The sequence below is a fragment of the Zonotrichia leucophrys genome, chromosome 5 (assembly GCF_028769735.1).
Source record: "Zonotrichia leucophrys gambelii isolate GWCS_2022_RI chromosome 5, RI_Zleu_2.0, whole genome shotgun sequence".
In the NCBI taxonomy this organism is placed as follows: domain Eukaryota; kingdom Metazoa; phylum Chordata; class Aves; order Passeriformes; family Passerellidae; genus Zonotrichia; species Zonotrichia leucophrys.
The window spans coordinates 15,521,676-15,542,523 of record NC_088175.1 but is presented as its reverse complement, the minus strand read 5'-3'; the positions used below and the strand labels follow the sequence as shown (position 1 = coordinate 15,542,523).

Here is a 20,848-nt window from a genome sequence, read left to right as displayed (position 1 = left end):
ACTGTCCTTGCAGTTCGCTGTTTCCATCCCCTTTACCTTTCTTAAAATCTGAGAGCAGTCAGTTAGTAAATTAGCTCTACCACTTATAAGGAACTTTTATTGCAACTTGCATTGCTTAAGATCTAATGAGGGTGGCACCACCTTTTGTATTGAATATAGGTCTAAGTTTCCTTGGTCAAATGTCAAGATTCCATTGTGTATTAGCAATCAGAATAAAACACAGAAGAGGTATATTTTCCATTATCATTTATTATAATACAAGAAAAACAAATCTAGAAAGCACATTTCATGGAGCACCATATTGTAACAAAATTTTGCTGGCTCTCCTGCAGTGTATTTCTGACATTTAAACAATGACACACACATAGTACACACAGGCACCTACACCACGGCGATCTTATTGACAGACCCAAAGAGACTTCTCTTTCAAATACAGCCACACTGAGGTGCACAGGGCAAAGCCAGTGTGAGGGCATCTGAAAGCTAACTGAGTTAATCACTCTTTTGTTAGCCATCTTCATGGGCACACAAGCCTCCCCTGTCTCACCCCAATCCCTCTTCGCTGAAGACTCCAAGTTGGGCTCAACTGATTACGGATTTGTCACAGACATGGTGTCGAGTTGTACGAAACTGGCCAATATTCCCTACCTGACTCCTCTTATTGCTTTGGTTATAGTACTGAATGAAAGTCTTAAAAGCTCTTAAATCTACACTCCACATCACAGAAAAGCCACTTTTACACATGCAGAAACATAACTTCCCTGCGCACACACCTGGATGCATAGCACAAATACCTTTTTGAGAATTATTGTAGGTTTCCCCACCAAGATCACCTTCCTAAAAATCACTGCATTTTGTTTTTCAGAGTGTTCAGAAAGATGTTCAACAACATATTTCATATATATTTTCTTATTTTTAATAGACATGGGGCATGTTTTCCTGCTGCCTTAAATTAATGTCATTGTCTACACAAGGAAAGAGCAAAATGCTATAGTTCCTCATCTGCACAAAATGTTTTACATTCCTTTTATACAGTGCTAAATACAGATGCTAAGCACAGAACAATGTAGAATGATAGACCAGAATTGCTTTATGTTACTCAACATGAAAAATGCTGCAAGTTTCCCATACTAATGTTGAGACACAGTTTTGGGGTCTCTGTTATATACAGTAGCCTTCCAGAATGCTTTCAGAGCTGTTGCTCAACATGGATGTCACACTGGAGCACCTCAAGTAATATGGTACAGTGCCCTGACACAGTGAGAATGAGACAGAAGCAAATCCAGTCTCACAGCAGACTAGACAAGGCTAGCAAAGTAGTAAAATCTCTACCTGGGCCCAAAGCAACTGTTACAGTAATTTTGGGTAAGTGACATAAGGCCACTTTTATTATCTATAGGGGATGACGTTTCATTTAAACCTTTTCAATACAATGTTTTAATTTTGTAAAAAAAAAAAAAAAAAAAAAAAGACATTAGGTTTCTATCAGCCTCCTAGAAAATACCTTTCCATTTTTTTCCTTTATGCCCTTTTCACTTTGAAGAAAGCCCTGCTTTCTGACCAGAAGATTCTGGGGAAAGCCAAGATTTTGCAAAATGTATTCCTGCCTTGATAATCAGTGAAGCTGGAATATCTTTAAATTTTAGGCAACACAGTCATACATGTTACCAATAAAAAATGAAGTTATTGTGTATTTTTGTTTCTGGAAAATCAATGTGTTTTTCCCATTTACAGAAGCCAATTTTATAATTCCTGTATACTACGTGATGAAGAGGCATCTATGAATTACAAAACAAAATAATGGAAAAAGGAGAGAATGGACTTGAAAAATAATTGTAACTTTAGATATGCAAATGGGTATTAACAAACTGAATTACTAATTCCGACTCTTTCCTCTGAACTAAAGGTATGTTTCAACAGCTGTGTTAAACATTTGGCTAGCATTTCTCATAAAAACAGTTCCGACTTCAACAGTATAATGAGGAAAAGAAGAAAAGACTTACTAGTGTAAGTTTTACAATGGCTATGGAGTTGCCGTGCATTAGAAAACTTTCAGCTGACTGAAGAATAGGATATAATAAGGAAAAGATGCTGTGCTGGGTATGTCAATACAGATTTTCACTTGGATTAATGTCTACATCTTTACTCACCTGAGTAAAAGGACAATGTAGCAAAACCAGAAGGATTCAGAGACAAGGAAAGAGTATGAATCTGTATAAGAATATGAGTTATTGTTTGTCTTAAACAAACAAAAAGTATGCAAATTTCTATATAGATTATATAATGATGAACGTACAGAAGAAAAATTGGGATCGCTTATGTTTAGTGGTTTAGCATATAACAGCAAGAGATGAGAATGTCATTGAAAAGCAGACTATTTAAATATGAAAGAAAAAAATCTGTTTTCATTTGGTTTTCTTTGAATGTAAAAGAGATATTTTTTTTTTAATTTTATCAATCTCCACCTCACAAAATATTTAAATTTTAATACCCAGAAACAGCCTCTCATGAGGGGTGATGAGACATCAACAGTCACTTCAGACGAGGCAAAACCAATATGGGCTGAAGCTAATAAAAATTCTCTAAGTTAAAAAAGATTGCACCTTCCCCTGAAGCATCTGATACAGTCAGAGGTAAGACACTGGATTAAATAAACCATGAAGTTTGGCTATGTTACTGTTTCTATGATAACAAGTTTTTAAAATTCAGTTATATATCCCAATTAGTCATGAGGATCTGTAACAGTCTTCTGCATTGAGCAATGATTTACAGTCACATTAATGAACGGTAGGACAGGATAATGATTATTAGTGGTCTTAGACATCATTTTTATGTGCACACACACGTATATACACAAACATAAAAATGTGTTATATACATGTGGCTGCATATATAAATGCACACACGGAGAGACACAGGCCTTCTGAGAAGTGGGGCTCACTAGATTTGACAACTATGCTTTGCACCCTTCTCCAATTCACATTACCAGCTGTGTAAGTGCATGTGTATCTATGTCTGACAGTGTGGAGGAAAATGTGAGAAGAATGGGAAGTATGAACCTGAGTACGGGAGAAATTACCCATGTTACTGTCATTATTTCAGATCTGTGCTTGAAAACACATTTCTGAATTCCTCCTACATTGGCTAAGTTGACCAACAGCCAATCTAGAGGAAATACACAATATTAATGGGCATTGTGAAAATTAACACACTTATGTATTTTCCATTCTTTCCTATATCAGCATCAACACATCATATTCCTGATCTAGGCAGGATGAGAAATTAAGAACTAATTTGATTTTTGCCACTTATTCTGTTTATCTGTTTCATGTTTCTGCCAAAGATGAGAGAAAACTTAGATAGTCCATCTCCATATGGGTTTTCATTTATCATCTCTAATAGGTTAGCTCTTGTAAATCTGCCTCTTCATCAGGTTTGATTAAATAATTTTAGTTTTAGAAATACCTAAACTTAATGTGTACTCTAAGTTCACAGTATCTCTTCGGACAACACAATCATATGAATTCATATGAAAATTCTGCCATCTTCTACACTTACATTAATTCAAACTGTTTGTCCTCCCTGTTTCTCTTCTGGGAAGGTTTTCAAGAACATGAGCAAAATAAACTATCAGCTCATCCAATAGCAGAACTGCAGCAAATCAATTCTAAGGCTGCAAACAACTTAACTTTCAGATTAACATAGATATAAACAAGGTTCAGGTATCTAAGGCAGTAAAAGGCAGCATGACTACATTTAACAGGGTAAATGACAGAATAGGTTTCCATTCCAATGAGGTAAAATTGTGCATAAGTTCTCCTGTCCCCAAAATATACCTGCAAGGTCACATTAAAAAAAAAAAAAAAAAAAGAGAGAGAGAGAAATAAGTTATTTTTTTAAAAGCTAAAAGTGAAATTACCTTAACCCTATTGCTAGACATAAAGAGGTGGAGGTGGGTAAAGAAACAGAGATGAGAACCAAAGAACATTGATAAATGTGTGTTGTCAACTCTCAGAACCAAAGGTTTGGTTGGCATCAGCTGAGTTTTGTCTCATGATGCATGCTCTAGATGATTCCCAATGTTGTGTTATAATTACTCCAGGTATTTCAGTTTTCAGATGGTAGTGGGCTTATTTGATCACCTTTGTCTTTTTGGTCCAACTCCATAGATTTTAACACCTTTCTCAGCAGGCACAGGCCTGCACACTGGATACAAATATGTAAGGTAGCATTACATAGTTAATATGCTGTGCAGAGGTGTCCACAGAGAGCACAAATACCAGCAGACAAAGGTTCATCTTGCTCTGAGCAGCCAGTCTGCCTGTGCCAGTCTGCATGTGGCTCCTGCAGTCTCTGAACAATAAATGTTCTACCAAGATAGGAAAATCGCCGCACTGCACTGCATTTGTATGCAAAGCAATTGCAAAACCCCTGCTCCTCTCCGGCTCCTTGCATTGGCCACAGGGGGTAAAGAAGCGTTTCTGATGAAATGTACAGCATTGCCTTTCCATGGAATGCCTTCCAAGCAGAAATGCTTTCTGTGCCTCACCCCAGGACTGGGGCTTCTGGGAAACAGGCCTTACCTAACCACCCTACCTGCTTGCCAGCAGCACCTTTTTGGAGAAGCCTGTTCACCTCTTCTGTCCCATAGCAAGAGCAGAAGTGCGATTTTTTTTCACTTGACAATGTTTCTGTGGAGCTAGATTTTTGTTTTATTTTCTTTTCCTAGTTAACATTCACTTGACATTGCTATCAAATGTGTTCTCCTGCAATCATCTGAAAGATTTCATTCAAACTAGCATGTTTTCTTTTTTTTTTTCCCTTTTGCATCACCTTAAAGGGACACACCAGTTGACCTAACTCCTGTGGAGAATGGATTTCATCTTTTGCTGGAGTTTTGCTCCAGCCAAAGCCGGACCTCTTGAAGGTTGTAGAAAAAGGGGCCTTTGCCCCCCAGGTAGGCAATTTTTTGTCTCTGCACAATGCATACTCGCTCAAATGAAACCCCGTAGGCCACATTGGCATTGTTGTCCATGCAGTCAGCCACCACTTGGCACTGAGGGGGCAAGGAAAAGTGCTCTAGGAGCTGGTGAGCAGCTGCACATCTCTCTTCCTGGCTTTTGTGTTTCTTAACTTCGAATGAAGAGGGAGAGATTCCAGGCGCAGCCCAGCCATCTGATGGGTGAGCTTCATCGATGTAGACCAACAGAAAGTCAGCCACACCAGAGAACTCCTCCACCAGCTTGCTGAAGGCTGACAGCTGGCTTGTGAACGGGGGTCAGGTAGCTGAGCCAAAGTTGACCACCAGTGGCCGCTCTGAGTTGGCAAAGTCCAGAAGGTGGCATTTGGTTCCACACTTGCCACCAACATTCTTCCAGCTGCCACTGCTGTTGTCACCGCCCTTGGCTATGTGGATTACACTGGAGTTTGGGGCTTCTCCTCCCAGTTTGACCTGATGGCAGAACAAATTAAAACATGGCAAGTTAGTGTGACTTGCTTGTGCAGTATCCTTATGACTACTCTCTTCAAACGGTCACATGTTCAGAGTACACCTAATGAGTCACATGGGGGCAGAGAAAATCATCAAAAGCAGCAGCTCCAAAAACAGTCATCTTGTCCACCTGCACTCACAGTTCATGAAAATGCGGCATTTCTGACAAATATGCTACTTCATTAATGTTAGAAAATTTAATAAGAGGTCTGTTCTGTCCACTACATACTTGGTCCTGTCCACCCTTATGTATTTGGAGACTTGTATTTCCTTTCAGACAGACTACCTCAAATTTCTTCTAACTTTCCTCTGTGACACCTAGGATTTTTTCCACTGTCATTCTCCATGAGTTCTCTCCTCTTGGTTCACATCATCCTTGAAGTTCACTATTCAAAACTTCAACAGTGTTTTCACTAATTTTCAGTATAATCAGACAACTACTTTGTATAATGAAGTAGCTCACAGACTACACCTGTTTATATATTTTAGATGTTTGCCTTTTATGAGACACCATGATTGTTTTGAAAAAAGAGTAGCCTGTTGATTAGAGATTAGCTAGTAAGGTGTTATAAAGCCCAGGTCCCTTTTCAGCCCACGGCCTGCAGTTCAAGCCATTTTTCCAATTCACAAAAATCATTCCTGATTTTCAGAACACAAAGAGTGCCTCTCAATTTTGAGAGATTTGCAGCTTAGTGTATCCTCTTTCATCCTGCAGTCCAAGAATGAAAATACTTAAGAGTACCAAACACAAGAGATCTCTGCAAATGCCCACTTAATATATACGCTGCTTTGACAGTGAATCATTCGAGATTGTGCTCTCTAAAATTTCTTCTAACCCCTTTGCGGTAATTTCATCAGTGATTGAGTGACACATTTCCTTCTACTGCAATGTTTCTGTACAAGATGACTGGGGGGAAAAACAGCAGGGAAAAGGGAAAGTTTATATCATGGCTGAAGGAGGATGAGGTGAAAATTAACTGTTCTCAGCTCCAACTTCAGATCTAACTCAAACCCAACAGGCAGTAGTGGAAAGGTCATTTTGCCTGACTATTTCTGTTTGCATGTCTATAGAACAAAAGACAATAAAAGCAACTCACAGGAGGGAATCACAGAATAAGGTGGAGCCTGCAGAGGTCTCCAAGATCCTTAGCTGATAACTACTATACAACCACTAAACATTATTGCATAATGCAATTAATTTCTAATGAGCTCTGCCTCAGAAATTCCTATGTCTCTGTCTTTAACATCAGCCTCTAGTACAGCAATGCAATGATCCTTTTGTGTTTTCCTGACTCTTTCTTTCTCTGCCCACTGACTATTTGATTAAGTTCAGAATTGTTTCTTTGAAGGAAACACACAGGGCCAAAGTCTTTAACATTTTATGTATTTATTTCTGAAGCTACACTGCAATTAAAGTCTACAGATGAGAACTGTGTAAAGACTGAATAAATAACTGATTTTTGGTGCACTTCTATTTTAGATTGCATTATAGGGTATCAGATGCAGTATAGGAGTCAGATGCAGTAAGAAGCTGAGTGAACAGCTGAATACTGAACTCATGCAGTTGCTGCTGAACACAGATCCAAAGGCAAGTAGGTTGCTGATACTGGATCCTCCATTTCTCTCTCAGAAACCTGACTATCTTGAACAAAACTGCAGTTAGTCATGGCTCTGCACTGTTTCATCAGAAATACAACAGAAGCAAGAGTCTAATCGAAGAAAAGTTTGTAAGGCACAATCGTTAATGCTTCCAGACTTTACAGCTATATGAAAATATCTCACAGCGTGTGATTAGGTGCATTATTTTCACTCTTTTTGATAGGGCAGATTGAAACACAACCATGCCACCATTCTCACTCAGAGATCAGCAATGAAGAGAACACAGAAGAAAAGATGACCTGAGACCCACAAATCTCACCAGGCCAAGTATGTGGTGATCATGCCACTGGAAGCAGAGGATATGCAGCTGCAGCACAGTCAAGAGAAACAAGGATGCTCTGGAAAAGCAAACCTACTTTTGGCTCTCCATCCCTGTAAACCTCCATCTGCAGCATTCCTCTCTACTAGAGCACTGGTAATAGTTTAAAAAAAGCTTTGTGCTTCGCCTTTGAAAACAGCTTGAAACAGCTGAGTTTAGGACCTGATGTATGAGTGTACTATCCACTGAACTCAAAGAAAGAAAATAATTATATCCCAATTTCTGAGAGGAAATGATCTGTCTGGAGAGGCAGGCTCAGAGACTCAGGCTCTTGCATCTAAGAAGTAGCATTAAGGCTACCTGCACCTTAGCACGTAGTCTTCTGTTCAACTGTTGATAATTTCTCTCTGCCATTCTGTGGCGTAAGCTAGATAAAGCAGGAGTGAGGTAAAAGACTGCACTTGAACAAAGAAATACACAGGTCAAGATCATGTGGCACCCGTATAATCACCCCAAGAGCTGCATTCAATTCAGAGGCCAACTATACAATTCAGCAATTTGTGATAAATTGGTGGCTACCAAAAGAAGGGACATCTCAAGAAACACAACACATGCATATCTACACAAACACTAGATCCCTCTTCACCTAGAAAGCTTAACTGTTCCTGAACTACCATACACACTTTTTCAGAGATATCTTGCTGAAAATGTAACTTTTTGGCAAAGCCTGAAGTGTAAGGTATCTGTGCTTCACCCAACCCCCTGTATGAATAGTGGGCTTCAGTATTTAAGAGTGTTTTCTCATCCAGTCAAAGAAAAGAAGTAATGACATGTAATTTTTCTCACAAGTCACAATTAAACAACACACTTAATTTGTTGTATTTGCTCTCACTCTTCAGAGGAGAAGAAAAATAAAGGTAAAAAGAAGCACCTATAATTCAGGAAGGATCAGAGCTGCTGATCCTTCCTGAATTATAGGAAGAAGAAACATCTGAACAGTTGTTTCTACTTACTCCTCAGGTTTAATTTTAACAAAATATCATGACTGAAAATATCTAGCCACCACTCTTGAACTGGGAAACCACAGTTTGCTTCTTGATCATTTTAAGTAGAAAGAGAGGCTATATATCATAAGCTCCTCATTACCAATTCCTCACTCAGGTCTAGCAAACCCTTTAATTTCCTAGGCCAGTTTGCAAACCCTGAAGAAATAGACTAATAAAACAACTTCCAACAGACACCAGCATGGGAATGCCCTTCAAGCCCTATTTAAAATTGATACCAAAGATGGCAATATATTTTCTGTTCTTCAACAATGCAAGTTTGCATTCTGCCTCTCATACTCCTTATGGACTATAAAAATAGATGGAGTTAGGAAATAAAGTACAAAGCCTTTATCCACCTATACATCACCTTACAGCAGTTTCTCTTCATTTCCCATAGCCATGAAGGAAGTCTCATGGCCGCAGGTTACCTATAATTTTAATTTTTGTTTCTAGGAGTGCTTGTGTTTGGTTTTTCCCCTTAATGAGACATCCTTGCCAAACAGGCATTCATGAGGCATTTTCTGCTCTTGTAGAGAAGTAATTAGGTCGGTGCCTTGTTCCATGCCAGTGTCAGGCACTCCAAAAAGCAGCCCTGCCCAGTCGTTAATGCTTAAACATGAGCAGCAGCGGCAGATCCACTAATTGGTCTTGATGAAGCACTGACGTTCCCAAGGGACTGTTTATTTCACCAGACCCTGAACCGATTGACACAGGATGACAATATCATCCTTGCTGATCATCTGCATTGTAGGCCTTGGCCATCTTCTTTGTTGTTATTTATTGAAAGAAAAAATAGCTCTTGGAAAAGAAAATCAACGCAATGAGAAAACAAACAAAAACACTCATGTATTCAGCCAAACTGCTTTTGAAATCCTACACAAAGGCAGGCAAAATATAAATTCTGAGAAACAAACCAGCAGAATTCCCCTCACACGCAATCCAGCATTTCCATAATCACGTACTTTTGTGTGTGAATATTTGGCCATTTGGTGCCAGCCTTCTGAATGAGGAAGCAACCGAGCAGCACACAGCATCCCCTCCCACACAGCCTGCTTGGGACACGCAAGGTAGGCCAACCAAATCTGCCCGAGCCAGCCCTGCCATCAGCAGGGGCAGGCGGCTACACCAAAGCAGTGACTCGCATCGTTTGTGAGAATTTTGTGTTTGCCTGACAGCCTGTTCTCAGTCTGCATGCAAAGTGAAAAGGAAACAAGATTGCTGATGTTTTAGCACACAGCCTGCAAAATGAAGGAGACTTAGGAGCAGGAGAGAAAGCCCTATTCATAAACTGCAGGCTAGAAATAGCACATACTGCTAAATTTGTGGTACATTTTCCATAAAAACTAGGTAAAGCCCCACAGACAAAACACTGTCTCCTCATTTGCCTTTTCTTTTTACCTGTTTTGCTTTTATTAACTTCAGCATAACCATCCTGGGATCCTGTGCACCAGAATACAGCTTAAATTCCATGCATCAGGAATTTTCATACAGTTTGGCAGACTCATCAGGTTGTGTCAACCCCCTAAAAAAATAGGTGCTGCCAGACAGTTAACAGTTTATGATATTAGTCATTTGAATATGGACATGTTGTGTTTGGGACTAGAGTACAATGATTGGTAATGAACTGAATCCCTGCAGCCTTTAGCATTTTTTTTTTAATTCTCTGTTTTGATTTGATCCCATTCAGCTAGGTATAGCTTCAACCAAATCATAATTTGACTTTGGCTGGCAAACTCTACAAACTATTAGTTTTGTTTTCTTTATTTCATGACCCAGAGTTGTGCAGTTGACAAAATCACAGAAGACCCTTGTTTGGAGTAGAGTAGGGGTGCAGAAGTTCGACATTTGTCTTGGGAAGGTGGCAACTTGAATTACTCGAATTGGAGAGCAGAGACCAGAAATGGCTCAGGCTTTCCCAGAGTCTTTTATTTAGGACCAGGTACGTGGAGCTGACGAAGAGAAGTGGGAGGCAAACAAACCAGGCACAGTCCAGATAAAAATAACTAGTCAAATGCTGCTCTCTCCATTTAAAATCCACCAGTCCCACAAATGAGTATGCATAGCACAAGGAAAGCATAAAGGAGCCTTTTGCCTTGTGCTCTCACAGTTAATTTTAGTTGCTGTGATTGAGGAGCCAAGAGCAAGCTTCTTAAGGGCTTTGTGTTTCCCTCAAGATGAGAGCATGGCCAACTACACCATGGCCACAAGGATCTGACTTCATGTGACAGAGGCCTTCACCAGATTTTGTTACTCAGCATGTGAAGGGAATTTGATATTAATTTGGATGATAGTTTTTTACTTTTTTTTGTTTACTCAGCTTTATGAGTATGAATACACAGTGGTGGTTTTGACAGAGAGGTAGAGCCAGCACTCAAGAACCGTGTATGGTCCTCTTGAATAGTGCCCACTAGCTATTTTTGTGTCTATCACAGCAAAAAGGGGTTTTCACAGAGCTTTGACAACAAGGCTAGCACTCCTTACAGTCATTTTTTCACACATGAGGGTGAAAATGGAACAGTGCAAAGAGATGTGGAAGAACTGAATTTAGATCTGAAAACGAAATGGGATAAGAGCCCATGTGGGATAAAAGTCCTCATATTCCTTTTCCTACTCTTTGTCTGTTTTGAATGTTTGAACTCTTAAGTTCCATGGGACCAACTGTCTGCTCCTCTTGTTGGGACACTGCCTAGTACAATGGGCCCCTGGCCTAAGTTGGTCCTCACACACAACTGCAACAAACATGATTATATATTAGTAATAATGAGAAACTTTTAATAATAATTACAATTTCAAGACCAAATCCTGTTGAATTTACATTGCCATCTTTGCAGAAGAAATTTTAATTGTAGTTTGGTTCAGTTTTGTTTTTCTCACTTCTTTCAAGATTGTTTTCATTTGCAAATGTCAATGAAAACAATTCTGCTAAAGTTGAACTTTGTAAAACCAATAAAATATTTTAATACCACACAACGTCTAGTTCTAAACTCTGAAATTATATAACAGACTTTTTTTCCGCAGATTCGCTTTATCACTGTCAAATGCAGGGAGAGAGACCCTTACCTTGCCAGACAAAATAAATACAAATAGTAAGTATGAACTTTGTGTCTTTGTTTCAACCTTTAAAACATTTCCCCAGAAAGCAAAGAATTACTGGACAGCTGAAGAACAGGTAGAGGACCATGCTTTTATATTACTTTCACATATATCTTTGCGATGATGCTGATGGCTCAGCATGCATTTAACACGTAAGGTTTGGGACTGTTTTGCTTTGCATTCTGATTTATTTTAGATCATCTACCTACCAGGCAGGAAAAAGCAGCCAAAGGTAATTTAACTGCCTGTGTGAAAACCCAGGAAAATCTCACTGGGTGTTTACTGAGCCACTCTACTTGCTGCTACATCCAGAGCTGGGTCCACGCCATGAGCCTGGGATCCTGTGCCAGCCGTTCCCTGCGCTGGGACCGTCATGCCAGAGCTTGCTGCTGGCCCATTCTAGAGACAGTAAAATCTGTACAAGTACACACACACCCACCACCACCCATCACTGAGATACCAGCATCCCTCTGAGGCCCATGACGCACAGTACACACATCGCTGTGCGTGTGCATGTGCACGTTGCCCCCATAGGCACACCACAGTATTCCTGAATACTGCGCTGCTGCAGGGAAAGGCCATTAAGGTCTTCCCTACAGCTACCCTACACTGAGGTGGAGAAGAGGGATGATTTCCTCAAGGATAGCATTAAAGCCTTCTACTGGAGACCATGAATGATAGCTCTGCCTTGCTGAAACACGGAGCTCATATCTGGCACTGGAGAAGCTCCCAGCAGAAGGGCTCACCACTGAGCATCCCTAATGGGTATGACCACTTCTTAACCTATTTTAAAAGCATTTTAAGATAACAATTTCTCACCTTTGGTATCTTAGAAAACAGATTCATCCCACTACTAAATAAGGCACAGAACTTAGCAGGTAAAAAATGCTTTTAAATTTTTTTTTTCAAAACTTCTCCAGCTTTTTCTTTGGATTTTTGCAGATGTGTGATACATTCAGTATACATGCTTTAAGCTGGAACAAATAGCTCCCTGGCATTTGTAGAAATGGCCTATGTAAATCATGGTTACACTAACACCCTCCCAAAAGGTCTTGGTTTTTCTCTCTCATCAATAGCCCTGGCTGCATTCATATCTGTATGTATGTGTACAGACACACATATATATGTGTATTCACATAGGGAGACATGAGAGGGACTGTCTCCTGGAAATGTATACTTACATATGTGTACTTTTGCCTCTTTATACATATATGTATGTACATATATAGAGACAAAGAGGTGTATATATAGATCTTTATACAGGCAAACATATGAAATAGTAAATACCCACACACACATATATATAGAAAAGTAATATTTAAAACATTTGCAGTCTTTCAATTACAGAAAGTTAATCTAACTTGACTACGACCTCTGTTTTTCTCTGTTATGATGATTAGTTTGGTCCTAAACACTCCCTTGTAATGTAAGACACACTTGCCTCTTGGAAAATAATAGGAGGATGGTCTATAAATCACCAAGCTGGTGCAGTGCAGACAATATCAACACTGAGTCTGACAGATATTGAACTCAGGGCTAAGGAAGTAAAAAGAAATATGTTATTCATTAGTAACATTTACATTAAAAATCAAAAGAAACAAAAAAAAACCAATTATTTTGATGCCAGTAGGACTTTAAAATGTGGAGAAAACCAGTCATATAGAATGTTCCAATAGAAAAGAACACTGAATATACTCTACATACAATACAACAACCTTTGCATTGTTTTCCCACTGATGTTAAAATCTTCAACTGCTGCTAGGTAATCCTGCCTATGAAATAATTGCCCTCACCAAGAAGTCTTGTGCAATAATACTTAATAACAACAAAAAGCCAAAAAAAGTTGACATTTGGATGAGATATTAATAAGGTTTTCTAGACAATAAGAAAATAAATCAGAATAGCTTCCTTGAAATATACCCTAACCATTACAAGATCATATCTTCTACACAATAACCTTGAAAAAAAAAGAATTCTTGGACAACATGCTTTTGAGGCAAAGGTACTTTCTTATAATAAGTTTACCTTAATTCAGAATGTAGTGTCTACCTACAGTGTTTTTCTGGAATAGCTTCCCATAAATTTTTCTTTGAATAGAAATTCTACAAGTAAAAGTAATTTTGTGGAAAACGCAATGAAATGTACTCAGGAAGACTTCTGTGTAAGTGACACAAAACACAGTAAAACTGAGTACAGTTGCTTCTTTGATCTAGTCTCCTGCTAACTGGCAGTCTGGCTCTGGTTATCTCAGACATCTGCTATTCTGTTATTCTACATGAAAAATGGTGATTTTCTCATAATTACTGCTCAGTGGAATGAGTTTAAGTACTTTTTAAAGTAATTTACTAATACCTGGCTTCAGCTGGTAAATTGGAGCAGCAAGCAATCATGGGTATGTTATCAGCTATGTTTTGCTATATAGTACCCTGATTCCATAACATTTTAATTTCTCACTTATTGTCTCAGAGTGAGATATCACAACAGGGCAATTCTATTCATGATTTAGAAAAGGGTGATTTAAGGAAAAATTTGCCTTGTAGGACATTCTTTGACATATTTCACTCTTTCTCATGCTTTTTAAAGTGTGTTACAAAGCAGGATATGTTTCAATCTTTTTCAAATCTACTAGCACAACTTTCAGATGAGACTTTTTTTCTTATTTCTTCCTTACAGAAGCAGCAAAAGCTTCTCATATATTGTGGAGGTAATGAATCTTCTTCCAATATTGCTCCTCAGTTTACTTTGTCCCCTTTACAATTTGATTATTATACTTAACTATCTTTCTGTGACAACCAAGAGTTTCCAATGATATTCTGTCCTTATGACCCATAATTTTATTAAGCAAAATAGTCTTTCCATGAATTGTTGGTCAATTCATTTTCTCTTAAGAATAGCTGCTATGAATGGACTTTTTCCTCTTTTTGGAACAAGGTGATAACATTTGGTTGTGTTTATATGCATTTTTCTGCTGAGTTCATTGAGGCACAGAGTTTATTCTTGGAACCTTATGGCCTGATCGACCTGAACAAGCCAGGTGATTTAATCCTGATAAGGGAGAGAATAAAATTACCAAAGTTCAAGGTATGAGTTTCACTGCCAACACCAAAAATAGCAGAGTCACCATACCTGTCACTCCCATGGTTAACATCATGATACGGAAAGAAAGGCAAAGCATGACTTTGGAGACTACAGAAAGGCATGCAATATCTTGATTTTAAATAATTGTGTGCAATTTAAGCAAAAAGAGATTGAAAATATATCATGGATATGAAGTTTCCTACAGCTTCACAATTTCGCCAGACCCCAGGCCACATATAGGTTGCAAATATGGGAATTCAGAACTTGACTGTTGGAGAGTTGTGCCACCAACTTCCACTGGAGCCTTGACCAAGCCATGTGCTAACTGTCCTGCCTTGCCTTGCCTGTAAATGGGAACAATTGTGTTCAATGACCCATTTAACAAGACCACTGTAAAATGTACTTACTTAATGTCTATGAAGAGAATAAAAACAAAGACTAGAAGGGCTAGGAGAATAGTGGGCTTCATTCAGCATTATTTTATTTGGGTAGCCAGCTGGATGATTCCTGGGTTGCTGTAAGAGGTTGACCCATTTGGCAAAAGCTAAAGTTATTTCTATTTGTCTTACACTGAAAATTAATGTCCCCATGGCTTGAGTTTCAGGCTAAGCAGATGGTATTCCATATCACAAAGCCAGCAAACACCAGCATCACCAGCTCTTCACATTTTTAGATAAGAGCAAACACAAAGGCTATTGTAGAGGTGTGAAAGCAAATTGGGGAGAAGGCAATACAAAAAGAAATATTTCAGAAGAGTATCATTTGGACAGGACCCCCGTGACATCACATGGAGTATGTTAAACTAGATGGTCTAAATAAGACAACAAATTAACAGACTAAGCACTGTTTTGAAAGCCACAGAGCTCTGAATCCAGTTCTACTTACTAACTGGGTGGTCTGTGTAAGAAATTTCATGGTTTTGGGTTCACCTTTTCAGTCTATAAAAGGGAATTCCAGCTACCTCATGAGACCTGGGCAGTACCATTGGGTAATGTTTGTAAGAAATCTTAAAAGGAAAAGAAAAGTACATGTTGCATAACTGTTACTAGCTTTATTAACTTAAATCCCCAGGCAGCTGTCCGACAGCTAGTCAAGTTCATTTTTAATCTCTGACATGTCCCTCTGTCACTGCTTTCCTGAAGGAAAAAGGTGCACAGTTTTACTTGGATACCTTCTTCAATATGAAAGTTTAACATATGAGTAATAGAAAATGCCAGTGTGATGACAATGGTTCATGTCTATATTTTACTCTAGGTTAAACAACTCTAGTTACACACAGTTAACATCTATGTAGAGCTCTATCTGAAGATGCAGTCTTTTTGTAATATCTGAGGCTCTCACATGGCAATAATAAACTACAGCTGTGAAAGCACCTAGAGTATTTTACAATTACTCTTAAACGAAGACCTTGAAATTCTTTAAAAACATGAAGATTATTATTCATGCTCTTGGGGAAACTGAGGCACGCCTAAACCCAGAGACATGGCCAAGGCTGCACAGAGAGTTAGCGTAGGGATTCAGCAGCTATAGAATTTCACGAATCCTTAACCCCGACTTAGAAGCACCGCTCCTTTCAGCTTATACTTCTCCATCAGACCTTACACGAGCTAGGTGACAGCTCACAGCCGCACCGTTCCCTTCCCTTCCCCGCTGCCCAGCGGGATGCTGGCCCCAGCCGTGCCCGGGCTCCTCACCTGCTTGTAGGCGTCCAGGAGGAAGCTGTTCCAGACGCAGCGCAGCCCCTCCGAGGTCAGCATCCTCCGCCACTCACCGCGCCCGGACTTGGAGCGGCTCAGGAACAGCACCATGTGCTTCAGGAGGATCACAGAGTCATAGAGCGCGAGAAAGAGGCAATTGGAGAAAAACACCGGCAAGATCTGAAGCGTGATCAACAAATCCACACTTAGCAGACCCATCTTCCTCGCTGCTTCTCCTCAGCCGGATACCTTCAGCTGGCTTTATTGCTCTGTACCCTCATTTAAAAGAGTAAAGCAAAAGGCATTTCAAAAGCCTCATTACCCCTTTCACAGCTGCTCTATTTAAAATAAGCAGAGATAGTTAAGTATGAGCAGGCTGGTTAAAACCATAGCTGCACGGTATTCATTCAACTGCAAGCTGCTTATTTTTCAGAAATTTAGATGTTAACAAAAATTCTTCTCTTAACCAGGAGACCTGATTTTGCTGAAGAGAGAGGCAGCTGTTTTTCCAGTTCCCTGCAGTTACAAAATTTAAGCTGAGACTGTTAATTGTTAACTTTCCTGCACTATCCCATTGTTTCTCGGATATTTAAGCACTGAGCAGACCTCTCATTTCTGTGTCAGTAAAGCTAGCTACTAGGTGCAACAATGCTTAAAAAAAAAAAGGTTTATGTACATAAACTTTCTGTTCCTTCCTCCCTGCTTCCCTCCCTCTCTTTCCCTCTCAGCCTCCCCCGTCCCCCCCTCCCACTCGGCGTCTCTGTATTCCTGCCTTCCTCCTCTCCTCTCGCACTCTCTCTTTGCTATCTGCCTATGGTGCAAAGTGCTCTCCCCTCTGGAGTCCTAGCTTGCTTCCCTGAAGCCTTTTATACATTCCCTAGCTAATTGCTGCAATAGAGAAATGAAACCCTAATCTTAGTAAAGATCTTGACGTCAATGTAAAAGAGGGCTTTACTTTGGCCAGGGCTGCAGTGAATAGAAAAAATGAAATTCTCAAAACTTTTTTTTTTTTTTTCCCCTTAAGAGAGAGGAGAAAAAAATAGAGACCGAGAGCAAGGGTGGAACTTTGCTTTGCTTTGAAAAGGAGAAAGAAAAAATCCAATATGTTTCTGAATGTTCTTACAACATACTTCCAAATTTTGGAAGAAGTATTTTCATGTGACATGGAAGGTGACACAGCAACAGAGACTTCTGTTGTCAATAGGTTTTTTCTCATGATTGGTTTATTTTCTTTGTCCTTTTTGCTTTTGTGAGTTGATGCATCCCAAGAAAGAGCACACTTCTGTAACATTTTTCTCCCACCTGCCTGAAGTACCAGTATAATTATCTTTTGTTGTTTTCTTGGTAACATAAGTGAACACCTATAACTGACTTTATCTACTGATATGTAAGAGAAGGAGATGAGAGAAAATAAATTTTTTATGGATTTGGGTTTTTGAGGCTAAAGTTCCCTACCTAAAAAAATATATGCTTTAACCTTAAATGATGTTAAATCAACTGAGCTTCAAGGACTTTAATATTCCTATTTAATATTAGGGTAACTAGCTTTTGGTCAAAAGCTTGTAAACAAAAAAATAGAAGTTTCCTCTGACAGAGCCATTGGGATTTTAACAACTGCAAGGATCCCCTTCAGCCCCATGCTGAAGGTTTTTTTCTTCATTTACACTTCTCTTTGTTTCACCTTTTTAGTCCAATACTTAGTCCTCTTCTCACAAGATTTTTTTGGGGAGCTATAGTAGACAAGTTTGTTTGGGGTTTTTTTAGCTTGGTTCTAAATCCCTTAGGTAAATATTTCACGAATTTCCTGTTGCAGACATCCATAAGTTTGGGGTTTAGTGGATGTCTTCACTGTGTGCTTACTAGGCTCTCCTCCCTGGATACATTTCACTCCCAGAGATGCCAGCATGATATCTACCCTCTGTGAACTCTCATCCTTGATGAGGAGTATGAGCTTACTTCATTAATATATCTTCTTCATCAGTCATCACTATCCTTCCACTGCTAGCAAATGCAGAAGGTAAACACCATCAGTCTTCCTTACTCTGGGGTCTTTAATTTTCAGACATTGTAATATCACTTGGCCTGTCATTATACTAGGATGTACACTTCTAGAAAAGCCACCCCATGTCTTGTCCTCACCAAAGTTTGTTTAGGTAGCTTAATTTCAGGCATTCTCAAAAGATATCACCCAGACAGGATATCTTCCAGCAAATGTTTACTCATAGAAATAACTTTAAAAGGTTGCACACATTAAACCAGTGACCTTCTGCAGTACTAGCATAAACAAAACAAACAAACAAACAAACAAACAAACAAAAAGACTGAGTTCCTTTTTCAAACTATTTTTAAGTCAAATGTTGGTGATGACAGTGTTCTGTTGCCATAGAAGGATTGCAGCCTCACAGATCTGGCTTTATTACTAAAACTTGCAAAAACACGTTATAAGAAGGCACTTATATATCCCCACACATGGATGAGTCAGTGTGCTCGTGTCATGTGAGCACAAGGCAGGAACCAGGGTCCCCAGAGCTGCTAAACTCGCTCACTGCCTGACCTCGGGCAAGCATATGTAATCACTTGATTACAAGCACTCTAAAGCCTAAGCTACTCCTCTGTAGATTCACGACTAAAAAAATACATGATTCTGTCTGGGAAGGTGCCCTTTCTTTATTTTGGGAAGGTCTGTTAAACGGCAGGCCTGGAGATCGTTGATGACAGTGCCAGATGAATCATCAGCCATTGTTTCTGAGAACAGTTTGCAAACATCTCTGAGGACAGTCCAGCTCAGGCTCTTCCTGTTCCCTGGAGGTAAAGTCAGGCAAGAACTTACCCTGGGAACACAATGTATTCTGGGTTCCTGTGAAACAACTGCCCCTACCCACAGCATGCTTCATGGGTGAAGAGGTTGTTTGTAAGACAGCTGGAGACCAGACAGCCACAGAGCTTTGAAGTGCATTGGAAGCCGAGCAGGAAGCCCATGGAGCACTGGTGGTAGCTCCTATTTACTGTATCACCTCGCTTGTCTGTAAAGCTGACTGTGTGGATAGACTTACACAGAACTGCAACAGATTGTGTTTGGGAGCTTCAGTCAAAAAATGGATGATAACTCACTAGTACAGCCATAAAGTCATAAATCTTTCGAGTAAATAAAAGTTCATTTTTCTCATTACTGTCTTCAGAAGTAGCCTGTCTCTGCAGGGCACAATGTGCTTCTAGTCAGCTTGCCAGTACAGTCTAGCAGCCCTCAACAGAGATGGAAACCTTAACCCTACTTCTTGACAGTAGTTAATAGTTTTTCTCCTTCTTGACTGAAACTGATTCCTGTGTTTATTTCAGACATCAAAAATACAAGGGAAATCACTATTTGCATCTTTTGTGAAAGTCAGATATGTAGAGCACAATCTCGCTTTTGAAGTCAAGAGTCTGTTGTTATTTCCCTGCAGATGGTCATGAAGCAAGGAAGAAAGGCTAGGTATTTCAGACCTTCAGACATTAAGAGAGCCTTGGAGTCTTGAAGACTTCCTTCTTGAAGGAAAACTGGATGAATTTGATATATGAGGAAGAATTAGGCAGGTTTGAATTTACAAGTGAAAGAAGTGAGATAGGGTTCAGCTAAAGCTCATTTCAGTTACCTGCTCTGCCATACCTTCCAATATATAATTTGGCCATAGCCCTACAATGTACCTCAGTTCTTCATCAGCAAAAGAAAATAAAAGTCCTCTCGTAATCTAAGGAGCAGTCAGGTTCAGTAATGGGAAATTAAACATATCATCCATAATTTGTCAAGGTGGAATGAGCAAAGCCAACAACATTAAAGCATTTACTGTTACTAAACCTTGTATGTGGCTAAAGTCAACAGTATCAGTATAGATGTTCATATTCTGTAATGTTTATAAAAATCAGTGCCATCAAAACCGAAACCATGCACAGCATCAGGTTTCTTTCCAGTTTCAACCACAGTAGCGTGAAGATTAGGACATGAGTCCCTACTAAGTTTGCTTACTGCAACTCTCTTGATAACTCTAACTGGTTGCAGAAAATTTGAGGTGGAATTACTACAGCTCAAGCCACTTCTTCTAATCTCATTTTATAGTGCATCCATACTAGCTTTCTGCACGTCAGAGACTGTTTTACAATCTTCAGGTTTTTGTGTTGGTTTTTACTTGCTTGTTGCTTAATTACCTGTGAAAGCTACGGTGGCACTCAATCACACTGTTTCAAGACAGTAGAGTACAAACCAAGTAGACTGATTGATATTTTCCTTATTCTCTCCAATGAAGCAAGACTATTTTGTATGCCCTTACTCATTGCAGCACAGCTGTGAAAGAGTACCGCACAGTGACAGACAAGCAAGGCTGCTGCTCTGGTCCTGCCCCCAGGAGGTTCATGGGAGAGACCATCCCAAAGGATTCAGTACAACCTGTGTGCCTGCCTTGCTGCTTCTCACTGCTTTCACTGCCAAAACCAAAGAATGAAGCTTTTTGTTTCAGGGCTAGTTAGTGCGTCCATGAGCTTATCCCTGGAG

The 20,848-nt window shown here is 39.5% G+C and overlaps 1 protein-coding gene across 2 annotated transcripts; it reads right to left on the bottom strand.

Moving 5' to 3' along the window:
- Nucleotides 1-4,712: 4,712 nt before the first annotated feature.
- DIO2 (iodothyronine deiodinase 2) lies at nt 4,713-17,160 on the bottom strand. 2 transcript variants are annotated; one of them, XM_064714960.1, is made up of 2 exons: nt 16,321-17,160; nt 4,713-5,452 (listed from the first exon to the last, which is right to left on the bottom strand). In XM_064714960.1, exons 1-2 carry the CDS (start codon nt 16,540-16,542, stop codon nt 4,835-4,837), a joined length of 840 nt encoding a protein of 279 aa, XP_064571030.1. In that variant the 5' UTR covers nt 16,543-17,160; the 3' UTR covers nt 4,713-4,834. The 2 variants fall into 2 exon arrangements, with proteins under 2 accessions (XP_064571030.1, XP_064571031.1); XM_064714961.1 differs by having other exon boundaries at nt 4,880-5,452; nt 16,321-16,669.
- Nucleotides 17,161-20,848: the final 3,688 nt, after the last annotated feature.